The sequence below is a fragment of the Rhinopithecus bieti genome, unplaced genomic scaffold (assembly GCF_001698545.2).
Source record: "Rhinopithecus bieti isolate Rb0 unplaced genomic scaffold, ASM169854v2 scaffold_32083, whole genome shotgun sequence".
Classification (NCBI taxonomy): domain Eukaryota; kingdom Metazoa; phylum Chordata; class Mammalia; order Primates; family Cercopithecidae; genus Rhinopithecus; species Rhinopithecus bieti.
Genome location: NW_016814096.1, coordinates 3,197,748 through 3,209,885, shown reverse-complemented (window position 1 = coordinate 3,209,885; position 12,138 = coordinate 3,197,748). Strand labels below are relative to the sequence as shown.

The window sequence follows — 12,138 nt, the reverse complement described above, 5'->3', positions numbered from 1 at the left end:
TTTTAATGGGCAGCCAGTGTTGAAAATAACTGCTCCAGTTTGTTAAAAAATAATTGGTGTGAATATTGGCAAAAGCCCTCTGGCACGAAGAAAGAGAACCAGTTTCTTCTAGCTAATGTTTGTTAGCCAGAATTATCTGTGGCATAGTCCATGTGACTTAATAGACCTGGTCTTCCAGGGCAGCTGAATGCAAATGTTTCTCAAGTGTAGAACGGGACGTCAGGGCTTACAGAGAAAGTGGCAAACTGGAATGAAGACCATCTAATTCGGCCATGCTGGATGATTCACCTGGATTCTCTCATGTCCTGAGCATTGAAAACATAATGAAGAGTTTTTAAATTGAATGTTTAAAAGGTGAAAACAACTCCATCCCTTTTCTGTTTCCTTTTACCTTGTATTTATGTACCACCAGGTGCCTTGCTCTTGGCAGTATGAATGAACGGCACAGCTCAGCCCCCAAAGCCTGTGTGTAGAGACTGAGGGATTGTGATGGAGTAGTTCATTCATGTTCATGTTAAGGGGGGTGCTAATAGCAGAGTAGTGCCCCTGGGATTATTAATATCTAGGCCTGGGAGAGATGGAGATGGCTTCTTTTCCAGTTGCCACCTCAGCAGAAAGGGAAATAAAATGCCTAAATTGTAAAGTTAGACAATTAGACTGTAAAGTTTGTATATGTGACAACTTCAGATACAAAGCCACAAACTTACCCTTGACGGGGCTTAAGAGGAGAGAGTGTCAAACATAATACCAAAGTGAAAGAAGGTAGCTTTTCATCTACAAATTATTTTTAAACACATTTACCAGGGTAAACAATAATTTTTTGGAAGAGGAGAGTACCCAAAGTCAAATGCCCTAGGATGAAGGATGCTTATGGTATTTTTTTTTTTTAATAAAGAAAATGCAAAGTTAGAGTAGTTCTGAAGGACCCTAGGATGAGTAAGATACAGATGATTATTCTAATGGTGCAGACAGGATTGAGAGAGAAGAGGGGAGGGGAGAGATGGAGAAAGGCATGGATGGAGGAAGACGTTTGGATTCAGATTTTGTAAAGGACAGTGAAGGAAGGAGGTGAGCTGAGATTTATTTTTTAAATTCTATTAATGTGTTTTCCCTCTTTTTCTTGTTATTTGTCTCATCTGTCTATTCATACTTGGATATTTTGTCCAATAAACTATCTTCTAAGGACTCTGAGAATGCACTGAACATTTTTGGAGGGTTTACTGGGTGCCAGACGCCAGTTTAGGAACTTTACATATCTTCTCCATTTCATTTAGTTCGCTTAGCACAGAGAAGTGGGAGAAGATAGTCCCATTTTACAGGTGGGATGAAAAAAGAGATGGAGGAATTTGCCCTAGGTTACTCAGCTAGAATGTGGTGAAGAACTCAAGCCTTCGGATATCAGCGCGCGGCATTTAACTACCAATCGTCCTGCTGGCACCCTGGCTCCTCTGCACCATCCCCAGGACCTGCTCTGAGAGTTTGTACGTGGCCGGTCGCGTTACATCGTCTAACAAGGTCCAGCACAGCGCAAATCCGAAGAGCGTCTACAGCCTGGGGGGAAAAGAGAGTCTGTTTAATTCTCCTGTGGCCCTCCAAGTGAGTTCTTTTGGGTTCCATTGTCTAGACGAGGAAAGTGAGGCTTTGCCTGCTCTGCGGTCACAGGCTCGGCAGGTAGCGGGACCCTAGGTTCCTGCTGTGTTCCAGAGATAATCAAAGCTGCACAGGTCTCGTCATTTTTATGCAAAGCCATCCGGAAGGCTCGAACTCTCCCTTACACAAGCCCATCTGTCTCTGTGCGCCGCCCCCGGGGCTCGGAAGCAGGCGGCGAGCAGCGCCGAGTGGGTGGAGAAGCGTCCGCCGCCACTCACTTCGGCCAACTCTCTGCGCCTTCTCAGCCCGCACCCACCAGGCCGACCTCTCTCGGACTAAAAAAAAAAAAAAAAAAATCCCGGCCTCCCCTGCACCCCGCCCGCCGCCCCCAGGGAGCTGCATTAATATTAATCTCGCTGAATAATTGAAGGCCGGAGATTTATTCGAGCTTCGGCGGGGGAGGGCGCGCAGCTGGGCCGCGTTTAGGCTGCACCACCCGCGTGTTTCAGCCGCCCGACTCCGCGGGGCCTGGGACCCCCAGACGTGGGAAGATGGGGTGGGTGTGCCCGCCTGTGAGTTTGGGGGTGAGTGTGAGCTGAAGCGGGTGCCCCGGGGAGTGAGGAGGGAGCGCCAGGGGCTGCTCCAGGGAGGCGGAGACGGAGGGGCATCCCGGGTCTCCGCGCCGTCGCCTGCGCTTCACCCCTCACGGGGTGACCCGGGGCCACGCGGGCTTCAGGGGAAACAATAGCAACTCGTTAGATCCTGGGCTCCTGCCACCGGCTGCCCAAGCCTTCCCGGACGAGCGGTGGGGCCTCTTTTCTTATTTGGCTAATTTATGGCGAGAGGCTGGGGGGAGGGATGGCAGAGGAGGGACCGCGTCTGGAGTTGGGGGCGGGGGGCGGCGGTTAAAGGAGTTGCCCCAGGCGGCGGCGCGGGTGATGTCAGCTCTCGACGAAAATAGAGAGGGATCGCCTGCAAATCCCCAGCTCCGGCGGGGCTAAACCTTGCAATCCCTCCCCGGCCGGCGCCGAGCCAGGGCGCAGCGGCCTCCACCGCCTCCCCCGGCGCGCACACACCCGCACACGCGCACGCACGCTCACCGTCCTCTGCCACCACTCTCTGCTCCCGCCACTCGCCGCACCCGCAAGCCCCGCAGCAAAGCACAGGTGGCAGCGGCTGCAGGGGCGCATCACCGGCGTACGCCCTCCTGCAGCCCTGGGCGCATCGCTCTCTCAGGGAAGCCACCCTCGGAGCCCCCGGAGCTCACGCCAAGCGCCATCCCCGCGGGCGGAAGGGAGCGCGGGTCGCGCGCCTTGGAGAGCCGGGACGCGGATTAGCGCCGGCAGGAGCCTCCTGCGCCCGTTGAGGCGCTAAAGGGCTTACCCCGGAGGCGGGTGGAAGGGCAGGCAGAGGCTCCTCTTAAATCCCGCTCCCGGCCGCACTTCGCGCTCACCCCGGCGCACGCTCTCTCCCTCGCCCACAGCTGCCGGATAGTGCTGAAGAGGAGGGGGCGTTCCCCAGACCATGGCATCCACGGAAGGGTGAGGGGATTTTTAGCTGTACCCGCGGGAAAGCGGGGTCGCGCGCGGGGTGGTGGTGCCCCTATCCGGGATGGGGACAGAGAGGCGTCGGCGGCGGGCCTGGGAGATGGTGGCGGAGCAGTGGCTTGGCTGGGGATGCGATGGTGGGGAGGGGATTGATTTTCTTTCTTGGAGATTGCTGCTTAATCCTTTGAAAATGCGAGAGGCGGAGGGTTTTATTTTGATTAAAAGGGTAAGGTGCGCTGGAGGCGTGAGAGTGTGAGGAAGAAATCCTCTTGAGGTTACTTTTGAGATTTCAAAACAATAGGGGATTGGGCACAGTGTGAGCAGACACCGAGGTAGCAGCGCCTGGAGAGCGGCGCCGCAGGCCGGACGCGGGCTTGCAGGTGGGACCGGCCCGGAATGAATGAGCCAAGACCGGGCCTTGGGGCGGGGCAAGGACCAGCGCGCCCGGCCTTGAACGCCAGGTTTGCAGAGTCGCCGTAGAGATACTGGGCCCACTCCGATCGTTCCTTGTCCCTGGAAGGCGGAATCTCCCTGGCTAGCTCTAAGGAAGGGTGGAAGAGATTTGGGTGCTTCCCGGGAGGAGGCGGGAAAACGTGTGGTCTGGGACAAGGGCAGGAGTCGCTAGACTCCAGCGGACGGGGATAGCATTGGCTTCCCTATTCATCCCAAGGGTCTGGAGTCGTGTCCTGCCTCCCGAGACTGCAGTTGGCATGGGGAAAGCTCCCTCACAGTGATAATTAAAGACATCTGTCTTTAGCAAGAGACAGAAGGGGCTGCAGGGGGCAAAAGGATTCTTTGAATACGGACACATCAAAGGAAAGGTCCACAAACAGAATCCTTGGACCAGTATCTCTCAGAAAACTTTTTGGGCTTGATAGAACCTGAGTGGCAATGAAAAGACTGGGCAGCTCAGCCCTTTGGTTAATTCCCAAAATTGCACTTACTTGCAAGCGATCACAGGATCCATGTTATGTGAAAAGCAAATATCAGGGACTTCTCTGGGCTCAAGTGGTGGTGTTGGCATTTTCCAGTTTCTTCTAAGATATTTTACCAACTCCGCAGGCTTGTTTTAGGGGAATGGATCTCTAAGCAGGCATGAAGAGCTGGTATCCAAAGCCAGATCTCTAGACTGCAATCTCCAATAGAAGGAAAATATTTCTAAAACTGTCTCTCTGTGTCCAGGAGAAGGAATTCCTTCCTTTTCTGTCCCCCAGAGTCCTTCCAAACGCATCTGGCATCTTGTCATTGCAAGAAATTTTGTCTCTCCCTTTGCCCTAACCATTCTGCAATTTGGACTTTTTTGATTATTATTTCTCCAAAAAGATGTTTCAAGAAGACACCTGTGTTCAAGGAGGGTGGTACCTTGTGCTAAAAAAGATCTCTAGAAATAGATAGTAGGAGCCCATATTGATCAAGATCAGTGCCTTCCCATGTTTAATTAAAAAGGTTTTTATATGAGAAAAGATATGAAAGCATTTCTGGTTGCCTTCAGGGACCTTCTAGACTTATCCTTGCTTGTAACGGCTAGGGTGGAAAACATCTGTGAAAAAGATGGATGATATTAGTCTTCCAAATCCTGCATCCAGCTTACTCCCTATTTTGATGGCCAGATAGAGGAGAAGTTATGACAACAACCCCAAACTATGTTTATTTCACTTTTGTCCTAAATGAAAGCTGTCAAATGATGTGACATTCAATATAGAGCCAAAGTGATTTTCAGCATTTTAGAAAGATTCCCATCCAATTAATCCCATCTTTCTGCACTGTGTATGGTTAAGAAAAGATTCATCAGAGGAATTTATATTTAAGAGATGAAAGAATTGAAAAAAAGTTGAATGGCTGCGAAACAAATATAGGATCTATGATCCGTTATTATTTAACAGCAGTAACTGATGAGCAGGTGACATTCTCAGAAGCCCTGGTCTTTCCTTTCTTCTTCTCTTGTTTTATTCCAGGAGCATTTACTGAGCACTTGTTGGGTGGAACTCACATGTGAGGAACTCCGAGTTGGGGGGATACAGAAACAGTCTGGGATCTGCCTTTTAGAAGTCTAGCTCCATCCAGTCAAGGATTTTTATTAATAAATTGTTCACATGGATTCATGAGATCTCTTGGCCCTTCTAACATCTTTGATTAATGTGCCTTGTAGAGAAAAATTTACTAAGACTCCTCAGGCTATCTCCTTTGTTAGCTTTTGCCATTTAACAATATTGAAATTGTTTCCTTGAAACATACATTACTGAGAAGGAAGCAAAAATAGCAATATTGTTATATGCTTTCTATTTATATGTTTTCAGTTCAACTCTGTTTGATCCAGAATGTTTGGGGAATAGGGTAATATGGGAAACTGACCATTCTGGTTCACATTTATTTGGTGATGTCATTAACAGCAGCAGAACATGTTAATTACCAATTTCTAAAGAATTATTAGAAGCAATAATGACATCTTATGTTTGTTTAACACTTCACTTTCAAAGCTCATTTGTGTACCTCATCACATTTGGTTCTGAAGTAGGCAGTCCAACAAAAATAGACTTTAAGGATAAAATTATATAGAGAGAATATAATACCATCTTTCCAGAAAGATTCCAATACTTGGAAAAGCTTTGGGGTTATCATCTGAAAATGATGTGTGCTGGGCATGGCTGGTGAGATTACTGGCTTTCTCTCAAACTTTTGGCATACCTATCCTGCAAACTGCCTTTTAGGATATTCTCTTTGTAACCTGTGCATTGGTCTTTGCCTGTGCAGAGCGTATGCCACCACAGTCTGGTTTTCTGAGGGCTTTGATTATTTGGAATTGAGATTATTAGCATATGGTTTCTATAAAAATCAATAGTGGACACTTTGGTAGTTCCCAGGTTCTGAGAGATATTTTCCTGCAAAGCAAGGTCGAATTTAATAGTTGAGCATTCTTTCTTTCTGAGTCCCCTGTCATGGCTAGAATTACGGAGATGGCTTTTAGGTCCCTGACCCAAATTGGAAAGAGATTATAAGTAGTTGGTGGCAGCCAGGCTAGTGTCCATTACAGACTAGGTCACAGTGGAGTGCCCAGATGCTGAAGAGGCAGGCATTTTAGAAATATCTTCTTGGAGGTGGGGGGTGGCTAGGTCACTCTGTATGTCAGAGACCCAAGGCAATCTGTCTTCTGATCAGCTCCCGTGAGCCAAGGGGTCAGGGCGAAAGCCAGCCATGAGGGCTTGTGCTTCAGTTTGACTTAAAGAGCAAGGGAAACAGAAATCTGCTGACAGTGGAAAAACCCTGACAAGGGAGACCCCTTGAATTTATTATTTCAAGCAAGTAAAAGCAAACCATAACCATTGTCCTCTCGCTTTTCCCCTTGGGAATGAATCTGAGGTCAGCAGGAGGAAGAGCCCATAGAGTGGACTTATTGGGAAATGAGTGAAAGATATGGGGCTTCTATGGTCTAGAGGGGTTTGCAGGTTGCATGCCTCAGGCTTGGCTGGAATTTTATTTTCTCATTTTCAATAATATAGAAATCAGCCTCCTTGGGGAAAATAGATATTAGTAGAGCTATGAGAAAACCATTTCATGTTTACTAAGACAGTCGCTTGTGAGTAATTGAAAGCTTAATTCTCAGGAAATAATTTCTAAATCCAGATGAAACTTGTGAGGCGGAAACTCCATGTTATTAACAACCAAAAGACAAATCTGTTCATCAGTACCAATGGCACTTCTTTTCTTCTTCCATGCAACACAATTAGGTGTTTTGTGTCTCCTTTGGCTTTGGCTTTAAAGGATGTGTCAGACAAGGAAAAGTCCTTAAGCAATGATGTTTCAGCTGCAAAAAACGAGCATTATATTTAACAGCTAAGTGTGAGATTTCTGGGTCAGTGTGCCATAAATCCTACAGTTCCAGAATTGCAAAGCTTTTTCATAATTTGAAGCTCAACACAGAGTGATTTCAATGTAAATCCTCCCCTCCCTGCCCTCCTCCATGGCTGTGTCACACAATGCCCTGATGTCTGGTTTCCCCCCTTTTAAAGGCAAACTGAATTGTTTCTCATATTGAATTTTTCCCCCATTGGACTGGCTTGCCTCTTGGCATGAGCTGAAACTATTCTTCATTTCAGTCATCTACTACAATTATTTTAATCTACTAACACACCAATAGTATTAAATCTTCTAGCAATAGTAAGCAGAAGCATTATTCTGAAGATAAAATTTTAGTTTTGCTTGCATTTAAAGAACTTGTCTTCGCAGTCTGAAGAAACATCTAACAAACACCAGACACTGCCTTGCTTGCAGCTTTTGATTTCATGCCCTTAACAGCTTGTTGGGGGCCAGGCAGGATGCTTCATAGAAAGGGTTTTAGAATCCAGATTATGGCAAATCTCTTTATTTACCGTGATCGTGAGCTCGCTCTCTCCTCCCTCTGCCCGCCCCTCACCCCGCAACTCTCCAAGTGCCAACTCCTTGGAATGAATTAATTAAAGGAATGTTTAAAAATATCTCATTGCTCCATCTCCACGTGCTCCATCATTGACTGGAGGCAGATGGGCCACATATTTGTCGGTGGAATAGAAGAGGACTAGCATCTCGTTATGAATCTGTCTGGTTGGCTTTAAATGATGTCAGAAAAGACAATGGGCCCGCAGTATTAAAGGAGAATGAAAGGAAGATCTTTACAATTTTAAAAAGAAGACCTCATTTTCTTAATGCTTTGGTTTTTCTTTTAAAAAGTGTTGTTTCTCAATGATGATGATATTTATTTATTTTTCACTCATGTATTTAATGTCTCACTTGGATAAGCAGATATGACCACTGTTTGTGGAACTGCCGTTTGGTGTTTTTGGCAATCTCGACAGTTGCTTTAGAGTATGGACTCACTGAGCAAGAACTGTCCTTTGAAAATGGAATGAAAAGAATGAACTCGATTTGGTGGCTGGACTTGATCTGTGTCAATCCTGGTCTCTAGGATAGATGACGGCAATGTTAAAGACCTTGAATGAAGTGTTTGGGGTCAAGGAGGGAGATGCTGTCCCCATGCCCTGTCTATGTTAGAGGCGTCACTTATGTCACTGAGAGTACTTTTTTCTCTTACGTTTGGTCAGGAGAGCCATCTGTCACTTGCTGTTTGTAATCTGGCACAGGACTTTCTGTCATGTGGTTCTGCCATCCCAAGTTCCCAGCCACTGTGTTGTCAGGATCACAGAGCTGGTGATGAAGTTGGAAGTGAGTCTGAGACCTGACTGCCTCCCGCTTTGCCTTTTTCCCAGCACTGGACATGAGGTACTGGGTGCCTGTGGACTGTATGTGGCCCATGGGTATATTCTTTTAGGCTCACAGAGGATTTTGGACCTGTTTTAATTGTTCACCTATACTTAAAAATGTTTTACCTTAAAAAAAAATCCTGATTCTGGCTTCTCTTAAAAATTGGGAGATCTGATGACAAACAACATTTCCTTTTATCTTGGTACCATTTATTGAGTGATTATATCCCAGTATGGCTTTAAATGCTTTAATGTGTATCAATTTATTTAATCCCCACAACAATATGATGCAGCAGGAGTGACTCTTAACCTCATTTTACCGGTATAGAAACTGAGGCACAGAAAGAGTAGGTGAGTTGCCCAAGATTTTACAGCCAGTGAGTGACAAAGCTAGGCCTTCAACCCAAGCATCCTGGCTCTGGGATCCATGCCTGTAGTTACTAGGCCACACCTCTTAGTCCAGCAGGGCAGGGGTTAACTGGGGTTGAGGAATGGCTGTCTCTTGAGATAGGGCATATACCTTTCAGGTTGCGCACAGTCTGTTCTGGGACTACTTTTCTCATGTTACCTGCTTGACCCCTTACCTCTCCAAGGAAGCTATCGAGAGACTGAAAGCATGCGTTCCATCCTCTTGGTATATACGATTGCCTAGTGGTTTTGGATTTGAAGAATTATTCAAAATCTCATTTCTATGTAAGGAAGGATCATTCAAGCTACCTTCCCCTCCCCCAACCCCCACCCAAGCACTGCTTGTTATTTTCTTTAACTTTGCTCCAGGTTGTATTTAATGGAGAGGTAATTATTTTGTGATTATTGGTTTGGTTGTCAGGAAGCCAATAGCATTGTCTGGTCTAGAGGCAGTGCTTTGAAAGAGCCCAGGGCATGACCACATGGGTCCCAACCTTTGAGATATTGAATTGAGCCTTGGGTATGTGCTTTGTAGTGGCAAATGTAGCCGAGCATATAGCAGCCCCTGGAATTAATTTTTTTCTTTTGCAGCCTTCAGGTGTGGCTGTTTAGGGTTGTGACTTAACTTACGCTTTTTCCTGAAACAGCTACTGGTCTTGTCTCTATATGAGTGGGGCTGATGTTTATTTCACAGCATATGCAAACAGTGATGAGCTAGGGATGCCTTTTGAATTGAGGAAGAAATCTTCCAGAAGCGAATTTCTGTGTGTTTTAAAGAGTGGAACAGTTTGCTCATCACCCAACAGATGGCAGTAAATGTCAGCACTTGGTCCACACTGGTGGTGGTCTGACTCCCTTTGGAAGCCCTTCAATCCTTAGGGAATCCCAATATCCATGGCATTTCATTCTCTTTTGATTATAAAAGCTTTCTCCACCAAGTATGAAATTTGGTAAGAGTGAGGCAATGACATATATCTACAGTGTTCAATATCACCATAAACAAATATAAATAGGATCAGCCAAGCTTATGTGGCTATATATACATGACTTCATTTCATCCTTGAAAATCCCCTAGGGAATATTATCTCATTTTAGAGATGAAAAAACTGAAACTTAGAGAAGTTTTGATTTTATGCTGTTACTGAGTTTTCTTTTTTTTGTCATCTAATTGTACAGTGTTTTGTATTATCCATATTTTTCAATAAATCCACATTTCCTTAAAATTTCATGGATCCTTCTTTTGCTTTTTTTTTTATTTTTATTTTTTGTTCCAGTGGGTGTCTTCAATAATTTCATTCAAAAAAAGCAAGATAGCCAGGTGCCTCTGAAGAAAAAATAACGTAAGAATCTTAAATTCTTAAAGAATCTTAAAGAATTTAAGAGGCACTGCCTTAAGGAGGACAACAATTATTACAGAAAGAAGTCATTCTTTGAGTGGAGATGTAGCATTCAAAAGAAAAGGTCACCATAAAAAAGTGAGAATAAGTTTAGGTAATTGAAAATGATTGTCAGACCTATTTGTAGATGTCAAACAAGAGAATTTTAAATGGAAGAAGGAGTAGTACACGAAGGGAGATAGGTAGAAGAAAACAGAGAAAGGAAGAAAATCATCCTTCTCTCTTAGATATCATGGAAAGCTAACTGCTGAAGATTGTGTTTAATCTCAATCTTTACTTAAAAGGACAGTTGGGCTGGGCATAGTGGTGTGCACCTGTAGTCCTAGCTATTTAGGAGGCTGAGGCGAGAGGATCTCTTGAGCCTGGGAGTTGGGAGCTGCAGTGAGCTAACTATCACAATGCCTGTGAATAACCACTGCACTCCAACCTGGGCAACATAGCAAGACCCTGTCTCTAAAAAAATTAAGAAAGAACAGTTGGAATTGGGTAGATTTCTTAGGAAAGTGGATGGATGTCAGCATGAACAAAACCCAATTAGACAAACTTGTTCAAGAGTGAAATGGATGGTTATTAACCAACAACACACATCTCAGATATTCTGAAGTGGCTGATGGTACCTGGGGGATTGGTTCAGCTATCATTTTTTCTATTTATATGCAACATATGGTCTAGAAAAAGTGTAAAGAATAAATATTGGACTAATTTCTAAGAATAGAGAGTAATGGAATTATAGACTGAATCTATTTTCCCAGTATTTTTATGGAACTCAATCCCATCAATCAGCAGATATTTATAAACTCTTCATAGAATCTTAGCATTTGAAGGATCATTGATTTTTAGATCATAATTAATTGCTAACATTTCAAATGGAGAACTCATTATCTATTAGTCTGAGAGCATTGAACTTTAGATTCTTTCCACAGATATTGATACACTGGGGTTGAGGTGACATTGGTTGGTCCCAGGAAGCAGATTGTGAGATGGAGACTTGTGTGCATGGAGTTTATTCGGAGGAGCTTTCAGCATAAATCCTCATGAAGGAATGAGGGAAACAAGGGTGGGCAGAGGGAGAGGTTGAAACAGTTGCACCAAAGCCTGCCCACTGACTAGGAGCTCTGGAACAGGGATGACCCTTCAGAATGATCTTGAATTGAGGAAAACAGTCGGGCCTCTCTACCCCTGCATTAACGAGCTATTGAATGGGGCTGTGCTGGAACAGGGGACAGGGTTGGGGTTGGGGGGAATATAGTTAAGAGCTGTCACTTATCAACATTCCCAGCAGCTGGGCGAATGAATCATTCAGTCCTGAACGTGGGGGGATAGGGATCTGGGTAGCATGTCACAGCATCCACCGCTTTCTAGATTCAAATGTTTGAAAGGTAATAAAATAATGAATCTGGTTGCTTGTGATCAGAATATTCAGGCATCCACAAAGCTATCATCTGTAATAAAATGCTGTACCTTACAGGTCAAATGATACAAAATTTCAGGTAGGAGGAATAACGTCAAGTGGTCTATTGTTCAGCATGGTGACTAGAGTTGACAGCAATGGATTGTGTACTTGAAAATTGGGAGAACGGTAGATTTTCAGTGTTCTCACCACCAAAAAATGATAAGTATGTAAAGTAATGGATACATTAATTAGCTTGATTTATTTTATTCCACAGTGTACGTGTATATCAAAGCATCATGTTGTATACCATAAATACATACAATTTTTATTCGTTAGAAATAAATAAGTAAATAAATACAGCTGTATCTTAAAAAATAAAAACCTTAAATATTATAAAATGGCATAAAGTAAAAAAGTAAAAGACTATCTGCTGTCCCAATCCTGTTCTCCAGAAATAGTCATTTTTTTGTCTGCCCTTTAAGACAGGGAAAGTGGATTCTGATGGGCAGGCTGGGGAGAATTCAAGGTCATCATTTTCCTCAGGTTTCTTTTTTTTTTTTTTTTTTTTT

General features: G+C 44.5%; 1 protein-coding gene across 1 annotated transcript in view; it reads left to right on the top strand.

The window, feature by feature from the left end:
• Positions 1 to 2,523: 2,523 nt before the first annotated feature.
• Positions 2,524 to 12,138, top strand: part of SLC1A2 (solute carrier family 1 member 2) — a 167,143-nt gene continuing 157,528 nt past the window's right edge. Inside the window, exon 1 of the mRNA XM_017849685.1 lies at positions 2,524 to 3,131. Within this exon, the coding sequence (XP_017705174.1) occupies positions 3,115 to 3,131 (17 nt within the window). The 5' untranslated portion in view covers positions 2,524 to 3,114. The remainder of the gene's footprint in view (positions 3,132 to 12,138) is intronic.